General features: G+C 37.2%; 1 protein-coding gene and 1 long non-coding RNA gene across 6 annotated transcripts in view; one reads left to right on the top strand and one right to left on the bottom strand.

The window, feature by feature from the left end:
* Nucleotides 1-25,344, bottom strand: part of ITGA8 (integrin subunit alpha 8) — a 163,510-nt gene that overhangs the window by 69,420 nt on the left and 68,746 nt on the right. For all 4 annotated transcript variants that reach the window (XM_073229249.1, XM_073229247.1, XM_073229248.1 and 1 more), the window contains exons 14-20: nt 12,706-12,751; nt 12,008-12,115; nt 7,275-7,330; nt 6,713-6,867; nt 5,357-5,494; nt 4,807-4,874; nt 3,298-3,445 (exon numbers count right to left, since the gene is read on the bottom strand). In XM_073229249.1, the coding sequence (XP_073085350.1) occupies nt 3,298-3,445; nt 4,807-4,874; nt 5,357-5,494; nt 6,713-6,867; nt 7,275-7,330; nt 12,008-12,115; nt 12,706-12,751 (719 nt within the window). The remainder of the gene's footprint in view (nt 1-3,297; nt 3,446-4,806; nt 4,875-5,356; nt 5,495-6,712; nt 6,868-7,274; nt 7,331-12,007; nt 12,116-12,705; nt 12,752-25,344) is intronic.
* LOC140847849 (uncharacterized) overlaps nt 1-25,344 on the top strand; it is a 239,589-nt gene that overhangs the window by 146,867 nt on the left and 67,378 nt on the right. The gene's annotated exons all lie outside the window — the stretch shown is intronic.

Genomic DNA, 25,344 nt, shown 5'->3' with positions numbered 1-25,344 from the left:
TTTTTTAACCTTTATTTCCTCTCTCTGAGTGAAACAATGACTGTTTTTCTAGATATTTTCAGATTATTTTCCTTAGCTGTTCCAGGGATACTCTTGTTATAACCCATTCATAGCTCTTAGAATATTATTCATTCACTGAAAACATTTACTGTGTACCTGCTTTTCACCAAGCACTGATAGAAGACCCTTTGTCCTCATTGAATTTCCAATTATAACAATTGTAGCAAGTAACCACAAGCAATTGTAGCAAGCAACAGAAATGCAACTAGCACAGTTTAAGTTTTACGATAGGAGAAATTCAGAGTGACACACACTGAAGCAACCAGAAAAGACGTCCTAAAGGAAGTGACATCTTAGCTGATGGGGACAATGCAGATGAGGCTTTAAGAACATGGAACTGGACCTAATAGCTGAGGTTTGAAGCTTGGTTCTACTATGTGTAGCTGTGTAACTTGGCCTATTACTGAATTTCTCCACAACTATAATGGGGATAACAATAGACTTGCCATTTCTCTATAAGGCTGTTATGAGAGTTAAGTAAATTAAATGCACACAAGAGCTCAGAGCAGTGCCTGGCATTTAGCAATTGCTCAGTAAGTGTTTGCAGTCTCAGTCATTCTTAAGCTGAGGCCTGAAGGATGAATAGAAAGAAGTAATTTGGATAAAAGGAATGAGGAAGTAGAGTTAGTATGTTGGAGAGAAAGAACAGCAGGTACAGAGTGCACAGGTATTACAGAAACTGAAAAGAAATCCCATCACGCTGGAATGTAGGGGGCGGGGGAAAGGAAAGGATCAAAGACTAGTGATGAGGCTTATGAAGTAAGCAGGGGGCAGAATTCAGGGCTTCCTTAGTCATCCAAGGGGTGTAGGCTTTAGCCTAAAAACAAGGGGGTTTTAAGCAAGAGAGGAATGTGATCAGATTTGCATTTTAGAAAGACAGCGCTCCCTGCAGAGAAGGGAAGGAGGCAAAGAGATGGGGAGATGAATTAGGAGACTGGTCCAGTAATCTTGGAAAAAGGTGGTGCCAGCCTTGATGAAGGCAGTGACAGCGGCAGTGGATGGAGAGAGGATATGGACCGGAGAGATGCAGGACCAGCTCATTCTTTAGCAAACTGGAGGATACTGGGGCCATTCTCTGAGCTAGGAGATGGGGAGGGAGGGTAGGAGCATGAGGGTGGGAACAGGAGAAGATCAGTTCTGGACATGCTGAAAGTGAGAAGGGTGCGAGCTAGAGGGTGGGGTGAAATATATGATGTCTCTAGAATAGCCAGATTCAGAGACAGAAGGTGCAACAGTGTTACTCCAGACTGGGGAAGGGGAGGGAGGCAGCCAGTGTTGAATGAGTACAGGGTTTCAGTTTGGGAGGATGAAAAGTTCTGTGGTGAACCGTGGCAATGGTTGCACAGCGATGTGAATGTACATAATGCCATTGCACTGCATACTTGGTTAAGATGGTAAAATTAATATTACATGTATTTTACTATAGTAATAATAATAAAAGATAAGACACATAGACCTTTATTCTTAGGAAAATTTGGAAGAAAGGTTACTGAAGGAAGTATGAAGACTGGCTCAGATGAGGTTTCCAGAGAAAGAGATCATCAGCATTTACATTTTTGAAAAGGTGAATGTTTTCAACAAAAGAATAATAAAACTTATAACCAGACAATCTTAATACTTTCTCCTTGAGAGAAAATTGTACAAAAGAAAAAAAAAACTTGAACTGGTTTAAATAAAAAGGTACACAAACCTCAAACTGCTTAGAAACAAAGATGAAATTAAAATGCGGCTTAGTCATGTAAAATTCAAACACTGAGCTAAGTCTCTGCCCAAGGGAAATTGATCGGAAGAAAAACAGTTAAGAACTCATTTGAGATTATGGATAATGTCTATTGTATTATTTACAGCCAAAGATAGAAATGATAAATGGTTGCCTATATTTTCCATGCAATAAACTGAACAGTAAACTAAATGTTAAAGAACATTTCAGAATAGATGCTTTGTTTTACTAAGTCAGGAGTGGAGTGACACAAAGGGAATTGAAATAAAAATATAAGTGGAGCCCTGGAACATTTTTTAAACCACATACTTGAGCTTCATTTTTTTGTTTGTTTATGTTTTTTTTGTATGTAAATATTTACAGGTGATTTTTTTCTATACATTTCTTCAACAGAAATGTGTTATGATTTTATTACTGTCAAAGATACATGGTTACTACTCACCTGTTTTTTTCCACTAAGAAGATAATTTAACCAAAGCATAAATTATGCACCTATAGGTGTGAATAGAGAATTTTATATTCCTGTGTTTAAAAATGACTATAAAATACCAACATCACAACAGTCTGTTAAAATCTCTTTGGGGTATTGTTTTCCATTAAACTTTTTAATCATTAGAATGTTAAAACTCTTTAGAATATGGGGCATTTGGAAACAAGCAGACATTTAATAAATCTTGGTTAAATGAACAAATCCATCAGCAAGTCTTTTAGGAGCCTCCATTGTGCCTGGTTCTGTGTGAAGGGCAGTGATGGCTACAGGGACTGTTAAAGTTGTTCTTTGTTCTTAATTGTCAGTCTGTATATTTCTGAAAATGAGGGACTCTCTCCGTTATTCTGCAATGTATTTATAATGGTTTTTAAAACCAAGTGATTAAAAACACAGCAAAATCTGAGGATACTGTGAGTGGGAAGATTCATGTTCTGAAAAGGAAAGGAAAGGCTGTAAAAGGCATTGGCTAATAGATAGTGGCATTGCAGGGCTGGCAAATGACAAAGACCTGGCTTTTGGTCCCAGTCCCTAAAAGGTGGACCAAGAAGAAAGAAAATTGAACGTGTTTCCTTTCCAGTGCCTGTCTAGGCTATTATCAGTATTCAGCTGGGATTGGTCAGACCTTCCTCCATGAGCAATAATGAAAACCAGACCTCCTGGGACCTGCTTAAAACATAAAGGAACTCAAAACAAAGGTCTGAAAACATCCAGTAAGGGTGGAAGTTTGCTGGGGAATTTAGCTGATAAATCACATTGGTAAACTTTTTCTTTTGGCCAGTTTCTCTTCCTTGCTTCAGCTCTCAATCTTTGGCCAACTTATCTTTACACTATGGCCAGGGAAGATATTCATACTGCTAAAGATCAACCCCCCCTCCTAGCTCCTTACTATTATGATGAAGAAAGTAAGGTGCCAATTTGTTCTTTTATTGAGGAAGAAACTCTCAGCTAAGATGACCCCACTGAACACTGATTTGACTTCAAAAATACACCTCACCGTTTACCACTTCAAATAATTTCCAGGCATTACCTTGTTGCTGCGTTCAGTCCCAACATAATCCGCCTCTTCTGGTATTATCACAAAGAGTTCAGCTTCATAGGCTCCTTCACCTTCATTTCTTGCATTGATTATGAGCATAAGATGATTTTCATCTCCAATAATGACCTGATGCTTATCTCTAAAAATACAGTTTAAAGGCAATCATTAGGTACTATACTTCCTTTGGATTCATGGATGTTTTACTTAAGGACTTATCTGGGAGGGGAAAAAAGGAAGAGAAAAAAAAGATGGATCATCAAGTGGGAGTGGTAAGAAGAACCAACAAACCACATGGGAGGGGCAGGAAAAGATCCACTGGTGTGTGGTAAATATTTAACAAGTTCTCAAAAAAAAGAAAGAAAGAAAGTAAAAGTACCCAATTGTAGCATTTGCTGATTCCAGTGGTGTAAATCCTCCCACTGTGGCCAATTTCAAGTCACCACATACTTAGCAATATGCCATCAAAAATTCCAAAAAATGTAGCAACTGACTCACAAGCTAGAATGAGGCAGCCCCAGCATATCACTGAAGGCATCCACGAGGAAGAAGATGAGCAGCAGGAAAGAAGGGGGAGACCTGGTTTAGAAACTAAGATGTGTATTGCAATGCGGACAGTGAGGGGGGAAAAAGAGACAGGTAAAATGAGACCTCAGATAGCTGATTGAAGTTTTTGAGGTATTCTGAGGAAACTTAATTCACTCCATATTTCAGTGAAAACATTCCCAATATTTGGAAATGCCTGTTTGATTTTTACCCTTAATCGAAGCTATTGCTGTGGGCTGAGTAAATTGTGAAGTTTGGAAAAAAGTCCACTCGAGAGGTTATCAAGCAAATTCCCAACACTGGCAGTGAGATAGGCTCTGGGTGGTGATGGGGTGGCGGGGAGCATGAATCTGCTTTTTCCACCATAGGATATGTTACATCTCAGTCCCATTTTATCTGTGATGGAACATAGTGTGATCACCAGTGAAGGCCTGGTGATAACTCTCCACTACAGGCAGCTGGGGAGCCCTTTGACTCTCGTTGGATTTTGTGACACCTGTTTTACTCCATAGAATGCCATTAAGTTTTTCTTCCAGCAAATTAAAATTGATTTTGTTTTGGTAATTTTAAGGATGATTCGGAGTCACAAGGTGCTGCAAAGACTGGTTTGGCTAAAGTGCAGGTAGAAGAGCTTGTCTGAATTCTTTGCCCACAGGCCTAGGGCAAATAAATACAACCTGAACCACCCCATGGATGAGTTTACATTGAACAAAAACATTTTTCCCCGTTTCTGCTGAAAGGTGAAACATCCCAGGCAAAACCTTAGGGTGTGTCACTTGACACCAGTGACAAAGAGCTGACCACACCACAGGCTAACCCAAAGAGTAGCCAAGCTCAGGAATTCCACGCAGTAGGTTTTTTGGTAATCATTGGAAGTGTGTACTTCTCCAGAGAAGCTTTAAATAAACACCTGTATTCCATTAGATAAAATGTACATGCTTATTTATTTAAACTTACGGTCTAGCTGACAGCTTCAAGTCAGGAATGCACATATTGTCTTCTCCACAGTCCACCAGGATGTGAGCCTGTGTTGTGCAAACATGCATCAGGAATAATCTTGGAAAACTTGAATCATATCCTTTTTCTTGGAAATTATGAACAATTCCACAAATTAAACCAAAGCTTTCATTTCACGATTCTACCCAGCTAGAAACCCTGTGTTAGGTAGTGACTGCCCAATATAGGCTAGTTTACATGACAGCCCAATTCCAATTCATTCTGAAATATCTGCAAAGAATGCTACATTGGCATTGTTTTGAGCATTACAGGCTGTATTGCTTCCACTACAGCCACATTTTGAACAAATTAAATCTTGGTTGCACAAGGGGAAGGGCTTCTGAAAACAAAATGATGCAGTATTTCAGGAAACATGTTAGGAAAATCTCCCAAATGTTACAAGTTTGTGTTTGGGAATGAAGACAAAAGGAGCTGGATGTTTTCTTAAGGTCACAGGAGCAATGCCCAGACCCTGATGAAAAATATACCATCAAGACCATCAAGGACCTACCTGTTCAGTAACAACATTTTCCTTGTAGTGGTTCAATATTGGTTTCACGTCCAGGCCTTCTTTAGAGGTGGATTCATCCAAACTGTAATTCAAACTAATGTTGATTGGGGATAATTTATCTCGGAATTCAGTTTCATCCTAGGGAAAATAATCACAAACTCAAGAAAGGCTCCGTGAAATAGCTGCAAGATGTTAGTCTGTGAAAGGCAGGCAACATTTGACTTTAGTTAATGAAAGTGAATGATGAAGTAATTACCACCACAGCAGGCTTTGGCGCATGCTGACTGGTACCTTATACAGTAGTCAGCTTAATTAATATACGTTCAGAGATGAAATCATTTAGGGCTGTGGCTTCACTGAGATATATATTTCTAGAGGTGATCTTCGTGTACTCTAGATCCACAAAACTCACACTGACTGGTCAAATTAAAAAGTAAAATATTATACTCATTATGCAACGAATGTCATTGGAAGTTTCATGAACTGGGATTTTTCTATTCACGAGGTTGGTAGCATTTATGAGTTCTTTAGGTTCAGAGGAAGAAAACATTTTGATTCTTTTCCTCTCTTATCTCTTGCATAAACTTCAAAACACCTTCAGTATATTAGAGGTTCCCTCAGAAAAAGAAAGAACTTTCCCCAGGGGAAGCGGGTAGCACCAGAAGCAAGCCCTGAGCACACCGAACACCCCTGGCCATGCTGTGGCATGCCACCCTTTGGTTGTATGCTGGCAAGGATCTTGTGCCCTGTTGTTTGTGAGCATTGCCTTCACCAGGTCTCTGCTCACTAAATCCATTAAAGGAGGAGGTGAAATGAGATAATGTGATAATAGCCTCACAATTGGTAAGAAGATGAAATTCTTGTGCTATAAATATTTTGACTTTTTTATTTAATGGAGGTTTTGGAGTTACTGTAAAAATACATTGCTTTAAGAATATAATTATAAATTACTTTTAATAAAGGCTTTGAATGTTTAAATATTTTCCTGAGCTGACTTTTAGATGCACATTAATAAAATTTGGCCAAACATACTCACATACGGAAAAAATTCAAATAAACTGTTTAACTTTTATGGGTTTTTTTTGGGGGGTGGAGGCATTTAAATATAAAAACCACCTGAATTAGTACTGTTATCAAGATAAAATGTACAAAATGAAGAGAAGCTTTGGGAGTTAATAGCCACACATCATTAGCCTAGCTGAAGTAAGGCTCAAGAGGGGAGTGTGTGACCTTAAAATAAAGTTTTCTCCCATAAATGAAAATCGATGTGGGTATGTGTGGCCAAGTATGATGCCTAAATGGAGAAAAATGGTTGGAATTTGGATTTGAATGTTAGAGATCAGAAAGAACACTTACTCGAAGGTAAACGATAAAATCCTGGCACTGGAGGGATTCCTGCCGCTTTATAGACAGAGGGAAGACGTGATGTGACTGATGGTTATCAAGGAAGAGAGTGCGTTTAATGGCTCCTTTTTGTTTGAGGTAATCTAACTGCACCTCGGCAGTCAGGCCTTAAAGGACAGAAACAAAGCAAATGTAATCAGGGAAGGAAAATTACTCAGTGAAAGCAGTGCTTTATCAGAGATACAAATTCCTATTTCAACTTGCTTATTCAGGAAACATTTTTTTCATAGTTGGAATAAAGAAAAATACATGAGTGAAAAAAATTTTATGCAATACTCCCCAAGCTAAAAACCTTGTTTTGTTAAGATATTTACATAGTCATTTTCCCCCATAATTTTATGTTTTTACAGGTAATATTAATGCCAATTACTCAACCAAGATTTATATGGAAGGTTCCATATATACAATAGAAATCTTGATGTTAATAAAGGTTTCCTTAAAATGTTTATATGGACTGTGGAGAGAAATGCTTACTTAGTATAATACAGAAGTGTAAAAATGAAAACATGCTCACCTATTGTATTTGAAATGCTCTGGCCTGCTACAGATGCACATACTCTTAAAGAAAAGCTATGGAAAATAATAGTCAATACTTTATTGGTTAAAACAGTTTTGAATCTGAAACAGAAATCTTCCTTTACCTCACGCCAGATAAAATGAACACATCATTTTTCCTGTATACTTCTCTTATTGTACACACATACAACTACCTAAATAAATATGTACATATTTATTTATCTATATATATATATTTATCAAAAACTATACTTATTTATATATATGTCTCACCAGTTGGCCACAACACTACAGTTAAGGCAGGGGACATTGTTACGTAGGAGATAATACATTAAAATATTACCAGAGTATATTCAATAATATTTAACTATATTTTATTAAGGTAATATTATTATAAAGTAATAGTAAAATAACACTAAAATTTAATAATAGTTAATAATCAATTATTTGCTATCTTTATTCAGTAAATACATATAAATATCTTCCATGTGCCAGGGACTGAGGAATTAGGTGTATAGCAGGGGAACGGCCAGTGGTTTAGCCTGGAGATGAGTAAGGATGTGATTCCATGTGAGGAATCTGAAGAAATTTGGTGTGGTTGGTGCATTAGAGCAAGACGGGGAAGCCATAGGAGGTGAGGCTGGCTGGGGTCAATCAGTAGGGAATAGGGCTTTGAAGGTCATGCTAAAAAATCTGGATTTAATTGTAAGAGGCATGGAGTGCCATAGTGTGATTGACCCACAGCCCCACTCTGCTTGGAAGGTGATGGGAACTTGGCAATACCTTGCTAGGGTGGGGTACAGTTTGGGGCAGAAGCATCAGAAGAGGGAAAGGAGAGAGAAAAATAAGGAGCTCAGGGTGGCTGTCTCCAGTTAGGTGGGCACAATGAAGACAATAGAAAGAGGGTAGATGTGTACAAGAGACTCTTTATAGAGTTTTGCCTGGATTGTGACCTAAACTCAGTCCAGAGAGGTTTGCATGGCTTGTAGAATGACGTGCACGTGGGACTCTTCTCTGGCCATGGAGGGAATGAGGAATGAGAAATGGCCAGTTATCTCTGCCTGGCTTTGCAGAATGTGCTCACAACTCTCCTGAGGAGCTTTAAGTCCTAAAAGCAAGCATTTGAGATGGGGCTTTTTAACATTTCTAAGAAAGTAAAAATATAAGAAAATACTTAAGTATGTCTTAAGGACAGTCTTAATGTTTTTACTAGTAAAATAATAGTGTGATTTGAGCATTTCTACAGCATCCAAAAGGAGTAAATAATCCCTAATCATACTTTAATTATATGTCAGCTTCCTGTGTCACATATAATGAAGATGTGTCACATCTGGGATTCATCTATCTATTGTGACCTCAGTCAATGTCTCCCTTCAGGGTAAATAATTTGTTGCATGCCATTAAGCCAAAAGTTTCCCGAGATGTTTGTACCTCTTCCCCAGAGAAATCACAAATTCCAGCCCTTCTCCTTCAATTAGAATTACTTAAAGAAGATGAATAGTTAACCACATCTTTAAATTTTGTAGCAGGTCTGGCTTTCAAAGCTGGAATTTTTGTATGTCTAACTTTTTCGGAAGTACTTGGTTATGTGTTAAAATCATGGACAAAGCTTATTAGCTTTTATAAGATAAATTCTTATTTGTAATGAAATTATCAATGTATATAAGTTAAAATAATTTCAGAAACACTATTTGTTTAACACAATTTACAACCTATAAAAATTTTAAGAAATAAAGCTGTAATATGAACATTATTTCATCTCTGTGAGAAGGTATTTGAAAAATGATGTTTGCTGATTTATGATTATATGAATCATGTCAGTGTTCTATATTTCTTTCTTAGTTTCCCTCTTCTGTTACCTTGATATCATTAACTAGATGAATTTAAATTTTTTCATGCAAATGTAAAATAACTGCTACAACTTACTGAATTATTGGTAACAGCACTCCATCCTAAACCTGCCAGTTTACAAATGTCTATAGCATAAAAGAATTGCTAAGTTATAACTTGCCAACGCACCTTGTTTCACTTTAAAAAGAAAAACTCAAAATTTTATAGTAATTGCCTGAAATGATCTTTCTGAATTTAGCAAAATATATATATTATATACAGACATGCACATATAGATACATCATATGTTTTATATACCAGAGAATGAGGCCCACTCATAGTTGTCAGAGAAAGCGGTGAGCTGTTATTACATTAGAGTTAAAATTTCAAACTAGAATTTATGGTCACATTCAATATGGTGCATTAGTCTGAATAGGTCTGATTGGAACAAAAAACACTGAATCGACCCAGATTCCCTCCTCACGTGAATTTTGAATGAAACTTTTTCTGCAGTGCTTCTGATATGTGAGAAGGTAGGAAAATACACTACAAATTCTCTGATATGTTAGTTGTCCTAACCTAGTGCACAGCTGGAATAATGATTCTGTGATGTAACAGTGCTCATGGCCATATATTATGAAGAAAGAATGAGATAAATGTAAAACAGGATTTAAAAGTACAAAGCAATTCATTTTTCAATCTAACTAATTCAATCCTATTTTAATGACAGCAAATATTAGATTTTACATGAAGTTAGGTATGACTGAAAAGTTTTTTTCAAACTGAAACACTTTCACTAAATAGTTTTATTTTTCTGATTGGTTAATACTGATTATAATATTTATCAAGCTGGCTTTATTATTTTTTAATTTAGAAATGCTGGTAGAAGTTACTTTATAAAACTACAGAGCTGTTTGAAAGACACAGAAATTCACATGGATGGAAATGAAGAACTATTACCCAGTTAAAGTTTACTTAATAGTTTTCAGATGCACAATACAAGGTTCGACCAAATACAGACAAAATTTACAGAAAAGAAAATTTAAAAATGCCTTTCAATCTCTTTGGAGAAACTGAGGTAAATTCTTAGAATAAAATTAAAAAGTATGAGAGAAACACATTCTAGGCTGAACCAGCAGTTAACTTGCCATCTTCTAATACTCTGTGTCACCATTCAAGATATTTGTATATTACATTGAAGTATCTTTCAGAGAATGTATGCAATAGAATAAAATAAATAATTGTAAAGACATACATTATACATTTGCAGACATAACAAATTACATTTTATGTTAATAATATGATTTAATGCAACAAAGAAAATGATTCATGCAAAAGAAAATTTTCTTTTTGCAAAATAATTTTCTTTCCATAAAGACAAATATCTCATAATCTATTGAAACTACTTAAATATTATAAAAATACTAAGAAACCCTAAAATTTCTTAGGAAAAAGTATCTAGTTTGTAATAAAACTTCATACTAGAGTGTGCCACACAAATATGCTTAAAAGATTCAAACTAGCATCCATTCAGTTGTGAAAGTGGGAAATAGGGAATATTTAGGGAAATACTGAAGTTTTAATACTCATGCTCAAGTGTTCTCATAGTTCATTTCATTTAATCATGCCAGGGTAAAGAGAGATGCTGGCTCCTTTACATATTTTCTCAGATCAGGTTTTCATTATAATATTTTATGGCTTTAAACCATTTTAAAATGTGCTCAGGGCATTTCCCTGCTACTTTCAAAAGCTGGTGAAGGAGAGGGCATGCCTCCTTGAATCAGGAGCTCCCAGCAAACAATGTTTTTGAGTGAATTCTTCAGGGTCCTCCTCACCCTCCACCCTCTGCCACAAGGGCTTTGACTCTGGGGTGAACTCCTTTCAAAAGGCCATCAATAGCATGCTGCATACTGGCTGGAAATAACTTCTCTGGGTCAAGACTGGTTTGTTCTACATCCTAACATTCTCAGGAACCAAAAATACTGTCTGAGTTAGACCACATCTTCTGGAAAATGAGGGCAAGTCTCAGACGCTTCAAGTATTCGTTGATTTTTCAGAGGATACACCTTGCTGGCATTACCCAATATGACAGACTTTGACCCTCAAGGACCTACATATTGAGAAACAAAGTGGCATTTTCTCAGAAGCTGTGTTACAATCAAGTTCCATTTTGTAGTCCCTTTGGATGACTGGCAAGATTCAGAAGGAACACTCAGAAACTGTATAAAGCCATATTCTCCTATGATCCAGGCAAAAGAACCATAATTCTACTTCTATTCCTGATGATGAGACCATGGCTATAAAAACAGAGTTTAAGGCACAAAAATCGCTGTTTTTATATGTCTACCTTCTGTCTAATTGTACATGCTAAGTTCCAAACTGACATCTGTTTTCAGCACAGGAGACTGAGAAATTTTACCTAAGCTTCACTATTTTAAAAAAAAGGACATTATATATTAAAAGTGGTATCCATAAGCATATGCAAATGCCAGAGGCAAGGCATTTTATTATATTTGCAGTTTGATTAATGTTTATTTTAGCATGCCAAGAATCTAAAAGGATCTTCAAGGTTTGCTTCATTGGGAATTTCACCAAATGTTTTTATGCTTCTTAACTCACTTGGAGCCTGCAGATTAGAGAAGTAGCCTTCATGTGACAAGTTGACAGCAAAGGTCAGCACCATGTCATAGATAGACCCTTTCTTTTTTTTATGAAAGACTAACTCCTTCCTACTCAAATCTGGTGCACAGACCTGCAGCCTCAGCCCCCAATGGGGGCCTTTTAAAAAATGCAGAGTCTCAGGCTCCACCCCAGGCATATGGACCCAGAAGCTCCATTTTCACGAGATCCCCAGTTGATTTGACTCCATATCAGGGTTTGAGAAGCACTGGACTAACTCACCAGGCCACAGGTGTCAAAGACTCTGAAATCTGGCAGGTTTTATTTTCCAGATTGATAATCATTGGGTTCAGCAGGAGCTGGACATCCACGGTGACAACTGGCCTTGCTCTGTGCAGAGAGGACACAGGGTTTTACTAAACCACATGAGCGACAGACAGAAGCCCACTCTCAGAGGCCGCTGCCCACATTCCCAGCCGTTGTGCCAAGATTTTTCCTCACCACATGAACAGGTGGGCACCAGACTCAACTAATCACCTTAAACCACACCAGGTAGCTCATGAATACACAGGGTGCTGTGGGCCCATCAAGCAAAGTGGTGTTCACAAACCTGCTTTGTTTATGGAGTGGGCTACTCCTTTCCTATAAGCCCACTGTAATGCATTTCCAAAGCAAAGAGAAAGATTCAAATATAGTAACATCTAAAAAGTGTATCATTTAAAAAGTGCTGCTAAGATTCCTATCTTATTTAACATTATGTGAGTAGAGACTGGGAGCTTGGTCATGAGGTATGAGAATATAAAGACAGAGGGATGAAAGAAAGGTAAAAAGAGAGCAAAAATTCATTCAGACTTTAAAAAGAGCATGTAAATGTCCTCCAAAATAATAGTTGGGATATACTCTCTAAGACTAAACTAAAAACAAAAAGGAAATGCTTTTGAAACAATTAGAAGAACATTTGCCTACTACCAAGCACATACCTGTAAACAGCTACTTTTCCTGTGCCGAATGCACCCACAATTAAATCTAAAAAAGACAAGAACACAAAACACATGCACACATTTTATAGAAACAACCCAAGTACGTAATCATGCATCATATATAGAGCATCCTGAAATGCTGACTGTGCAGGAGTGAGAGTCATAAAATAAGATTAGCAAATTGTACCTTTCTCAAGACATTTTTGAAAGAATATTGGAACTTCTCTTTAACTCACTATGATACATAAACCAGTAAGTTTCAAACCCTTGGGACTTAGGAAGGCCAACTTTCTAGAAATGCTTAAGAAACTCATCATAACACTATTTCTCTTATCCTCTAGACTCAAGGTACACATCTTAAAGCAAGCAAAAGAAAAAAAATACATGCTTAGTGCCTACTCTACACAGTCTTGTTACACATATTGTTTTATCATTCCCCTGCCATCAGTGACCCTATGAAGCAAGTATTACCCATGAAGTGGGACATTTTGACTGTGGTTTTGATACAACCATTTGTTCTTCACAAATGCTGTTGATGGTGAGTATACTTTTGGCAAAGTGATCAGTATATGAAATAAATGACATCATTATAATGATCTTTGATAACAACAATGATAATGATAAACAGCACATATTGCACACTACTCTAGATAAAAAGCACATTGGACACAGGAATTCTTCTAAATGATTTACTTTAATTGATTCCTAACAAGAAGTTAGAAAATCTCTGTTATTAGCACAGTTTTGCAGATGAGCAAGTTGAGGCTTAAAGAGGTTAATCTATAAATTCATTAAAGTTCACACAACTAGGTAAGAGGTGGAGCTGGGTTAGTCAGTGCTGGGCAACACAGAAAGAAATCTTAGACTATCTGAGGGGCAATGCTCACAATGATCTTAGTGATTGCCTAATAAATAGGTCAAACTGTATGTTTTTCTTAATCTAACGTATAATGATTTTTCTTGGTGGATGCAACCAAATAAAAACAAAAATGGCAAAGGCTAAATCTGCAGAGTAAAATTTAGATGTAAATGTGAGAAAACTAGACTTGGTAGAAGTAACAGAAGAAAAATTAAAACAACTGAAATATAGTTGGTTAATTCTAGTTGAACAGAAATGAAAATGGAAAAAAAAGGTGGGGGGGGGGCGACTTATTTGGCCACTCCATATGGAAAGCCAGTTAAAGATAAATTGGTTTAATGAAGTTTGCACAGGACAATGATTTGTAGCCACATTCCCTCGGCACTCACCCTTCCCATACCCAGGAACAGTGTCAGACTGCAAGCAGCTATGATTATCCTTGGAGGGCTGTAAGTGCCCCTGGCCACAGCCCTCAGCCAACAATGGATGGGAATGGGACAACCGTTTCATTTTACCCTTCAAGTGGGATGATTCTGAGGCATGTTCTTCCCTGTCTCTTAGATTTCCCCAGCTTTAGTGGCCCACTGTGTCAACCTACTTCACAACCATCTTTGATTGCATCCTTCCTATCCATGTCTCTCTTCCCTACTCTCTTAGCAACATTTCTTTGGACCATTTCTTAAATAAACTGCTTGTTTTCTAATCCTGTGTTAATGCCTTCTCTGGAGGAGCCCAACCTAAGACACAGTAATTCTTGTTAAAAATTATTTTTCAAAAAGTGGATTCATATCTTCAGTGTTAAGAACACAGTCGAATGTCTTATGTTTTAAAGATACAGACTCAGATTCAGATAATAGGATTAGATCCCAAAGTTCCCTATTTAAAAAGATGTGCATGCTAATATTCAAATGCTTCAAAAGAGATCTTTATTCATGAGATTGAAGAACACTTTAAGAAAAGGGCTACAAACTTGGTCAACTCTGGCTCATGGAATTAAGTAGTCTTTTCCAAGGGTTCAGGTCTTTGAAGTGAGAAGCCAAAGTTTCTAGGTCTACAAATTTTTAAAGTTATATCAAAATTTCAACTTTTTAGACTATGTTCACATTTATATTTTGTTACATTACATTCACCTCTTCCAACATATCAGAGGAAAAAGAACTACTGATCTGAAGAAATGTGAATTGTTCCTCTTGTGTAATCACAGATTCAAATATTTAGACAAGTGTGACACAGGTGGACCTCAGCCTGATCCACATGTGTTGACATGACACCAGACAGGAGAGTTCTGTTATGAAATGGATTCAAGAGGAATTATGTGTTTTGTTTTTGCTCCAAATAAGGTAAAATACTTATACATTATGGTTAAACAGCTTATAAAAAACAGGTGAATTTTAAGAGTTGACTCTCTGGAAATGACAAAGAAAACAAGACTGTAAGCCTTTTCAGGGCAGGAATCTTTCTGTATATCACAAACATTTTATGGAATGGTATGGGTTGAAATAAATGAAGAAAGAAACCATTGCTGCATCCATAATGCCAGGTGCAGTGCCAGATACAGAGCAGAGGCTTTATAAATGCTTGTGAAATAGGGGGATAAGTAATAATAGATAATACACTAAAGATGAGAAGGATGAAAGAGATGAGACAGTTATTAAAACAGGCTGATGTAAACCACAGTTAAATTTTGCTGGACTGTGTGTGTGCACATGTATGTATGCACACATGCAAAAAGGCTTCAAATACTAGAAAACCCCAGAAAATAATACACAAGCTGCCTCATGACTAGATCATTACAGTTGAGGAGTTCAGAGACCCCTTCTGATGGTAATGAACAAGAGGTTTTATCCTTTAGGAACTTTGATTCTTATGTCTTAGGGTGGGAATTTTCCTACACTGGAAAAATAACTGGCAGAATAGGCTACAATTTTCTTCCTGAGAATGTGGCCACAGTTACTCAGAGACCAAGAAAACAGTTATCTACCACAAAAGTATGTTTGTATTTTGAGACACCACCTTGGTATTGTGCCTGCTGGGAAAGGCGAGAAGCATTTGTGCTCAGACCTTAACATTCTCAGATCTCTCTAGGGGAATAATTGATCTCATTATGTTCCCAACCAATTTATCCTTCCAAAATATGTGATTTGTTTTAATAAGTACTATGTGGTTTTCATATTTATATATATAGTTATATATATGATTGATATATACAAATAATATTTGTGTATTTACATACATGTATGTATATAGGTATATACACATACACGTATATGTATATGCAGATATGTATATGTATCTGCATATACATATGTATATACATAATGTATTTTTTAAATCCTGCATAATTCTGTCATGCTTAGGAATTTAAGAGATAATCTGAGGACAAAATAATTTTGGTGCTGGTATTTGAATTCAAATTCTGCAAACTTTCTCCCTCACTTTGAGACAACATGTCTTATACCATTATCTAATGTTTACTTTCCTTTCTTTTGGAAACTTCCTAAAGGCAGATTCTGAAAAAACAAACAAGAAATTTTGCCTTTCTTTATACATAGACACTTAGTCATTTGTTTTCTTTCCTTAAAGAAATAGCTGGCAACTAAAATTGGTACTTTTCCCTTAATCAAAACCTGTTCTCAAAATGCTGGAGTCCTTCGTTATCACCTCACATTGCCTGAGAAACATAGTTTATTTTCCTTTTGGCTTTTGATAGAACAACTGAGTATTTTTAAGGATACCAAGAGGGGACATTAGCATGAATGCAGGATCAGTTGGCAAGAAAAAATGACCCTAAAAATGTGAGGTCATAGGAGATGTATTACACCTCCGTTTAATATTTTTTTCTCCAAAATTGTTATTTTTAAATGAAGAAGAAATGAGCCAAGCTTTTAAAGTGGTACTTGGTTGATAGAGTCTGATTTCATTAATCTATGAAGGAAATTTTAGAGTTGGAAGTTCTAAGTGAAAACATCAGCCTTGTTTTGAGTGTGGATATGAACTTTGGGCTTAGGTGGGCAGGGTGCTGGGAGGAGAGAAAAAGTGGAAACTTCCTAGAAGAAGGAGGGCAGACAGGAAGGAAAGGACAACAGGAAGAGCAGTGACAGCACTAGGTTAAAGAATCACCAGAGTCATTTCACAGAAGTCTCCATGGCCACCCAACCACCACTATTTCGTAAGCTGTGAGCCTTCTGATCTACTACCTTCTTGCTTTTTCATCTTGTAATACACTGAGGCTGAAGCCTGTTGCTGACAATGCCATTGGAAAATTTTATTTTGGAATTAAAAAACATTTACTGTTTTAAAATACTTCTGGACAATGAGCATTGCCATCAAGAATTTCCAAATAAATGAGAAACATGGGAATGTACAACTAACAGTTGTATGAAAAGATTATAATTGCTCAAAAGGGATGCTCTCCTTAAATGTGACCAAAAACAATGTAGAACACAAATGAATTTTAAAGTGTAAACCTCTTTTGCAAAAAAGTCAGAGCAGGGCCAAATGAGAAGTGAAAGAATCAGGAAAGATGTTTATAATATATCTGCCTGATCAAATGTGATTATTTTTCAGTGCTTACATGAATGCCTGGCACCTAGTAAAAAAATAAATAGTCATCATTATTATTGACTTTAATTCATAACAGGCTTGCACAAATGAATAATGAAACCATAAACATTCTAATAAAAAGGTTATAAATAGGCAGTTCACATAAAAATAAATAGCTGTGACCAATAAATATATGAAAACATATTCAACCTCATTAATCATCAAGGGAATAGAAATGGAAGGAAAAATCAGATATCATTTTGACCTTCCAAATTGGGAAAGATGAAAAGATTAGTCCTAGACAGTGTTGGGTAGAGAACAAAGGACCAAGAACTCAGTGCGCTGTTTGTGGGATTATACTTTGGCACAGTTATCTTGGAAGGTAGTTTGTTGATATGTCTGACAATGCAAACCTTTGACCAGCCAGCATTTGCACTTCTAGGAATTTTTCCTGAGGATATACTGAACAATTGTGCAATGTATCAAATAAAAGCTAACATTATAAATGTTTTAAATATATGAATTCCTTTGTTATAAGAACCCATGAGATGGATGCTTTAATTATTCCCATTTAAAATGAGAAAAATGAGGTCCATAGAAGCTAAATACAGTAGGTGGCAAGGCCAGGTTTTAAAACCCAGGCGCTCAGCTGCAGAGCCCACACACTACTACCTATTTTACCATAATGCCTCCCAGGAGCATATCTACAGGTTAATTTTTCTCTTTTTAAAACATTTTAAATTAGGGTATATTTTACACACAGTAAATCTCATCCTGTTTAGGATCTTGTTCTAAGAGCTTTGATAAATATATCCAATCCTGTAACCACCACTATAATCAAGATATAAAATAATTCCATCCCCCAAAAATGTCACTCATGCCATGTGGTAATCAAGCCTACCCTCATCCCTAGCCCCACTCACAAATCTGTTTCCCAGAATGTCATATAAATGAAGGCATATAGTATGTAGGGGTCTAGCTTCTTTCACTCAACTTAGTGCATTTGAGAGTCATTCATGATGTTGTGGTGTTTCTGAAGTTCATTCCTTTTCACTTCTGAGTAGTATTCCACTGTGGGGGTGGCCCACAGTTTGTTTGTCCATCCCTGGCTAAGGGATGTGCAAGTTGTTTCCAGTTTTTGGAAGTCACTATAAACATTTGTGTGCAGGTTTTTGTGCATCTACAGGCCAGATGTGACTTACAAATTCTCTCATTGAATCTCTCTAACATCTTTGAAGTCTTCTTTTAAATGCAGTATTGTATTTCAAGTAGAAAATTACTGTAGAGTAAAAAGTAGGAATTCTAAATTCCAGTTTGCTTTGCCACTGGCTGGCTTCCTAATGACTCTGCACAAGTCACTATTCATTGGCACCTGTCTGGTGAAGTCTTCAAGTTTCCCCACATGAAAGCTGAGAGTTCAGTAGAATTGGCTGGGGTCACAAGATCATACTTCTCTGCAATGATTTACAATCCAGGACTCTCCTTTGCCTCTTGAGTTAGCTCTGCTCTTGCAGGGTTTGCATCTCTTCTTGCATCCATTATGGGATGGTCAGTTTCTGGCCTTCGCCCTGGCTTAACCAGAGTTGGGCATCAGACCTGCTCACCTTCACAACTCTGTTGCCTGAGCTCATCATCCACAGACTTCTGGCTCTCGTCATGGCATTACTGATGCGCTGATGACTCACAGCATCTCCTCCAGCTGCTCCTCACCATCCAGGCTCCCTCTCTGCTAAGCCCCTTCCTATAGCATACATGTCCTTAAAGACAGGTTGTCCAGCATAGTTGTTTACCTGGACCCTTCCGGGGTCTGCTTGTTTTCATATAAGGATGATATTAAGAGAAATGTCAGGATTAAAGATGGTGTGTACAACAATGGCATTAAAGGTGGTGTGTAAATATGGTGATGTTGACTTGCAAGTAGGTTAAAAAATTGGCTTAAGTGTTTGGCACTGGAAAAACCACTCATGTCTGTGGGAAGCAGACATTTAGATAAGTCTTCTTGAGTTTGGCAAATGTGTGAATCTAAAAATAGAGCCTGCCTTTCTTCTTTGCTTTTTTATTGCAACATGCAAAATATTACTGAGAGGAAGGTTATGAGTTGAGGAAGAAATGTTTGAAAAAAAATGCGTGATTTTATCCCAGAAAGTAATAATCCTAACAATCTGTCTGAAATACTTCCAAATGAACTCTGAAGAAAAACATTTATGAACTGGAACATAGTATTAGGTTGCAACATTCTAATTTACAGAGGGTTTATTTTCCTTTAAAAAAATCCCACAAAAAATAAGAATGAAATATCAAATGATGAGTCTGCCTTGTGAAAACAGTTTTCTATATGTAATTAGCATCCTGGGGCTACAGAATTACCCCTCTACTGTTGCTTGATGCTTTCCTCCTTTCATTCTAGATCCCGGTATCAAATGCATTTCCCTTTATTCTTGTTGTGCCACACTTACAGTGTGTGTGCTGTCCAGTTAGTTTCTTAGAGAAAAGTTTGTTTCTTTAGGACCAGTCCCATTTGGAAGTGGCTGCCTATTGGGAATAAGATTTCACAGTCTCCAGAAAAGCCTTGTATCTTACAAGACACGTCCCCTACATTCAGCCAGGCAGATAAAACCTAATGATTAGAAGCTTGTGGGACTTTGTAAGTTTGCTCAGTGTTATGGCCTAATTTCTGTCCCTCCCTTGAAGTTCATATGTTGAAGACCTAACCCCAGTACTTCAGAACTCTGAGGAAGTCACCCCTCTGGGATACTGTGACTCTATTTGGAGATTGGGTCCTTAAAGAAGTGATTAAGACGAGGTAATTAGGGTGAGGTGAAATCTAATATGACTAAAAGCAGAGGAAATTTGGACACAGGCACACTCAGAGAGAAGACCATGTGAGGACACGGAGAAGATGCAGTCCACAAGCCAAAGGCAGGCCTCAGAGAGAACCACCCCGTCCACACCTAGATAGCTTCCAGAACCTTGAGGAAATACATTTCTGTTGTCTGAGCCACCCAGTGTGTGGTGCTTTGTTCTGGCAGCCTAGCAGATACCCTAAGATACAAATATACAGAGTTGCAAGGGAAGTAGGACAGGAAGGGAAGAATACTTACACAGCAATTCCCTTACACTAGGCACCCTCATTCAATGATTGAAATATTCAACACCCGCCATGACCCAAGTCCTGTCCTAGCTGCCAAGGATTCAGCAGAGAGCGAGCTGTCCTCAGAGCACTTAGAGTCTATCAATCAGCTCTCCAAGGAGGCTTGTTGAAAATGCAGGCCAGCATCCACTGCATCAGAGTTCCTGGCTGTAACCCACTACCCCAGGACCACTTACACCCTGGTGAAAATATGGATATTAGATCCTTCCCCACCACACATGTGAGAAAAGGAAATAGTGTAAGTTTCTGCAGTTGATGTGGAAGAACAACTGGGGACAGAGAAAAGGAAGCCAGGGATGAGAGGCACTGAGCATCCCCCAGATGAGCTTCACCTACTTTACAATGCAGCTGAGGTCTGGCCCGACCCTGACCTTTCTGTTGTACACTCATGCTCTCATGAATTTCCATTAGGGTTGGTAGTTTTTAGGAAACCAGCTACTAATAATGTCATCACAGGAAAATATAAGAAAATATAAAATAATGATCAGATAGAGAGAAGAGCATCACTGAACAGTGTTAACAAATAGGCAGAAGTGAAGAGGATTTTGCCATTGTGTTAGTTATTTTGTAAATCTCTCATTCCTCCTCTCCTAGGAGACTTTAGGCCTAAGTTACCTGAGTCATCATCTTAAAGCACAGGCTTAGGTCTGGCTTGAAGAGCCTGGATCTCTGCATTAGAGCTAGTTCCTGGTCTCTCCCACCTCCATTCAGTAGGAGGTATTAAGAAATAACAATAATTGACTATGTAGAGTTCTTTACAGTTTGCAAATTGCTTCCTGCCAATAGTCCTGAGGGGTGGAGTAGCTGAGGTTTAGAGATAGAAATGGTATGTCCAGGGCAACAAAACTGATGAAGATGGGTAAAGAAATGAGAACATGGGCCCTCTAACCCCAGTTTGGTGCTATTACTATCACACTGGCTACTGGTTCTTCTGATCCAGCAGTTTGAACGACAATTGATATGTAAATTTCCAGTGAATACAGTTAGGGTCAGGGGTTCTGATTTTCAAGAATAAGTGTACCATCTTGAGTGGAGCTTCCCAATACCCCCAGGAGAGGAGGCCAGAGTATATTTTAAAGGGAATCATTACCTCTACGTACATTTGCATTCTCATTCTGCTCAGGAATAAAATAGTTTATTGGATTGAAGTGGAGTTGGAAGACAGTGGCCAAGTAAAAACAGAGGGGAGCAACAGTTCATATGCCTAGGTGTGTAGCTGTGAGGAAATTGGTTTATTCATTCATTCATTTGTTCTCACTTTTCATTCAGCATGTATTTACTAGGAGCCAGCTACTGCTTTGGGCACTAGGGATTCCAGAGTGAGCAAAACCAAACCCTGTCTTGCTCTCTTCTAAAAAAGTGTCTGGTCTAAGGAGGCAAAAGAGACATTTATCAAATAATCACACAAATGAGTAATTTCAATTTGAGATAAATGTTTTTAGTGAAAGATCAACAGTCAGGGAAGGCTTCCTGAGGAAGTGACATTTGAACTGAGTTCCTAGTGGGAAGTGAATTCCCAGGAAAATGTCCAGGGTGTGCAAAGACAGAAGGGATGCTTCAAATGAATTACATTAAAAGATGGCTTTTAAATCACATATTAATAAATTTAAAATGACTTACAGAAGGACATGCAGTGGGAGGTCAGAAATAATGCAGAGGCTCTAAGCCCAGGAGAACTTCCTCCCACGCCTCTACATCCTGCCCCCGCCCCCCACCCATAAAAGGACATGGCAAGGCAGCGCATTTTTATTAAAGATATTTTTACAAGTAAGATCAAGTACAAATGATATCCTGTCATATTTACTATTGCCTTGGGTTTCAAAGAAAAGCCAGCTTTTCTATAATTGAGTGTTCGGAAGGTAGTTAGTTCAAACTTAAATGGACAGATTCCCAGTTGCTGGTCCAGCATGTAAGAAGCTTGGAGGTTGCCACTCCATCCTAACAAAAAGTAAAAAGTTGAACAAACTGAAAAACAGCAAGCTCTGGGAGCCCGGGCCAGGGTCCTGGAACTGGAAGTCACCGGCGACGTGCGGGAGGGGTGGTGTGGACGACTCTCAGAATTAAAGACTCCAGGGGTGTCCAGTTGCTGGATGGGGAGGGAGGCACACTTTTGTGAGTTTTACCTCCCAAATCTTTACCAGATCTTCACAGTGAATATTAGAGAAAAATTCCCTTGCACTTCTGGCAGGAGGAGGCAAGAAGGAACCATTTGATATATGCCAAAACATTCCATTCTTCTTAATACAGTCTGCCCCCAAGAAAAACTAAACCAGAATCCAAACTGCTGGAATATTATCAGAGTCTGACTGACCTGGGAAAAGGAAATTCCTGACTCTACCTATTCTTGATATCCTGTCCCACCTAAAGAGGGATAAAACTGAGAAGCATGTATGAAGTCTATAGTCCAGTCATAGGCTCACTAAAAGACTGAGACCTAATGATAGACTATAAGACATGTTGCCTGACCCAACACCTATGGCCACATTACTACTTATAGTACTTTCTTTTACTCAGTGCATCATGCCTGGCTATCAAAAAAAATATAAGACATACTAAGAGGCAAAAAACATGGTAGGAAGAGACATAGTAAACTTCAGAGCCAGACTCAGACATGTCACACATGTTGGAATTATCAGACTGGGAATTTAAAGCAACTATGATTAATATGCCAAAGGCCCTAAGTGGATAAAAATAACACACAAGAACAAATGCACCAAGTAAGGAGGAAGATGGAAATTCTCAGAAAGAACCAAAAAGAAATTATATAGATAAAAAACACTGTAAGAGAAATGAAGACTATTTGATGGACTTATTAGTAGCCTGGACACAGCTGAAGAAAAAAATCTCTGAGTTAGAAGATATATCAATAGAAACCTGCAAAATTGAAAAGCCAAGAGAAAAGAGTGGGGAAAAAAAAAAACAGAACAGAATATCCAAGAACTGTGTGACTGCACAAGGTGTAACATATGTGTAGTGGGAATAGCAGAAGAAGAAAGAGAGGAACAAAAGAAATATTTACATAATAATGATGGAGAATTTTCCCAAATTAATGTCAGGCAGTAAAACAAAGATCCAGGAAGCTCAGAGAACACCACATAGGATAAATGCCAAAAAAACACATCATTTTCACACAACAGAAAATCAAAGATAGAGGAAAAATCCTGAAGAAGCCTTTTTGGTGCTTACCTGTAGAGGACCAAAGACAAGCATTACACCCAACTTTCCCTAACAACCATGCAAGCAAGAAGAGGGAGTAAAGTATTTAAAGTGTTGAGCGAAAAAATCCCACAAACCCCAAATTCCTTAACCTGCAAAATTATCCTTCAAAAGTGAAGGAGCAACAAAGACTTTTCTCAGACAAATAAAAATCAAAGGAATTTATTGATAATAGTCCTACCTTCAAGAAATGTTAAAAGAAGTTCTTTAGAGAGAAGGAAAATATATGTCAGAAACTCAGATCTATATAAAGAAAGGAAGAGACTGGAGAAGGAAAAAGTGAAAAAATAAAAACTTATTTTTCTTACCTTTAATTGACTATGAATGCATATATGTATGTATATATTCTAATATATAATGCATATATAAATAGTATATATTTTTATATATAGTATATAATATATATATTTTATATATAAATAGTGTATATACTTTTTACTTATACATTGCACACACATAGATTGTGTGTGTGTGTGTATGTGTATGTGTGTGAGAAACATAAATGTATGATAACAATGATACAAAGGTTAGGAAGGAAGAATTAGTGTTATTTTGATATTATAAGGTAAGCACAATACTTGTGAAGTGGTATAGTGCTATTTGAAAATGGACTTGGATTACTTGCAAAAGTATATTGTGAACTCTATGGCAGCCACTAAAAAAAAAAGGTTTAAAAAGTGTACACTAAGAAAGGAGAATAAAAGGGAATCATATAAAATGCTCAGTTAAAATACAAAAGGCAGAAAAAGAATGAAAGACAAAAATAGAAGCAAAGAAAAAGGAAACAAATAGAAAACATTAATAAATATGGTAGATCTTCATCTATATCAACAATCACTTTGAACTTCAATGGCTTTAAATATACCAAAATTAAAAGACAGAGATTGTCAAAGTGGATCAAAAACAAGACCCAACTATATGGTGTTGTACAAGAAACGCACTTTAAATATAAAGACACAAATAGATTAAAATTAAATGGATGGGGAAAGGGGAAAGATATACCATGGTAACACTAATCAAAAGAAAGCAGGAGTAGCTATATTGATTTCAGACAATAGATTTCAGAATAAGGAAAGTTATCAGAGATTAAAGAGGGGCACTACATAATGATAAAGGTGTCAATTCCCCAAGAAGACCACGATCCTTAACATGTATGTGCCAGTTAACAGAGTGTCAAAATTCACAAGGCAAGAACTAAAAGAAATGCAAAGAGAAATAGATGGATCCACTATTATAGTGGAAACCTTAACACTCCTTTATCAGAAATGGAAAGATATAGCAGGCAACAAACCAGTAAAGACATAATTTAACTCAACAATACCATCAATCAACTGGATGTAACTGACATCCATAGGCTGCTTCATCCAAGAACAGAAGCATGAACACGCTTCTCAGGTTCGTAGGGAACATTCACCACGACAGACCTTATTCTGGGCCATAAAACACACCTTAAAAATTTTAAAAGACTGGAAATTATACCATGTCTGGTCTCAGATCACAATGGAGTTAAACTAGAGATCAGTAACAGAAAAATAGCTGGAAAAATCCCAAAATACTTGGAGTAAATAACATACTTCTAAAGAACACATGGGTCAAAGAAGAAAACTCAAGAGGTATTAAGCAATATTTTGAACTAAATGAAAATGAAAACACAATTTATCAAACCAAGGAAATTTATAGTATCAAATGCATATGTTAGAAAAGAAGAAAGATATAAGATTAATAACATAGGCTTCCACCTTAGGAAACTAGACAAAGAAGGGCAAACTAAATCCAAAGTAAGGAGAAGAGAAATAAGATTTAGATCAGAAATCAGTGAAACTGAAAACAGAAAATGAATAGAGAAAATTAACAAGGGCATAAACTGGTT

Source organism: Manis javanica, chromosome 2, assembly GCF_040802235.1.
Source record: "Manis javanica isolate MJ-LG chromosome 2, MJ_LKY, whole genome shotgun sequence".
Lineage (NCBI taxonomy): Eukaryota > Metazoa > Chordata > Mammalia > Pholidota > Manidae > Manis > Manis javanica.
This window is presented reverse-complemented; position numbering and strand designations above follow the sequence as displayed.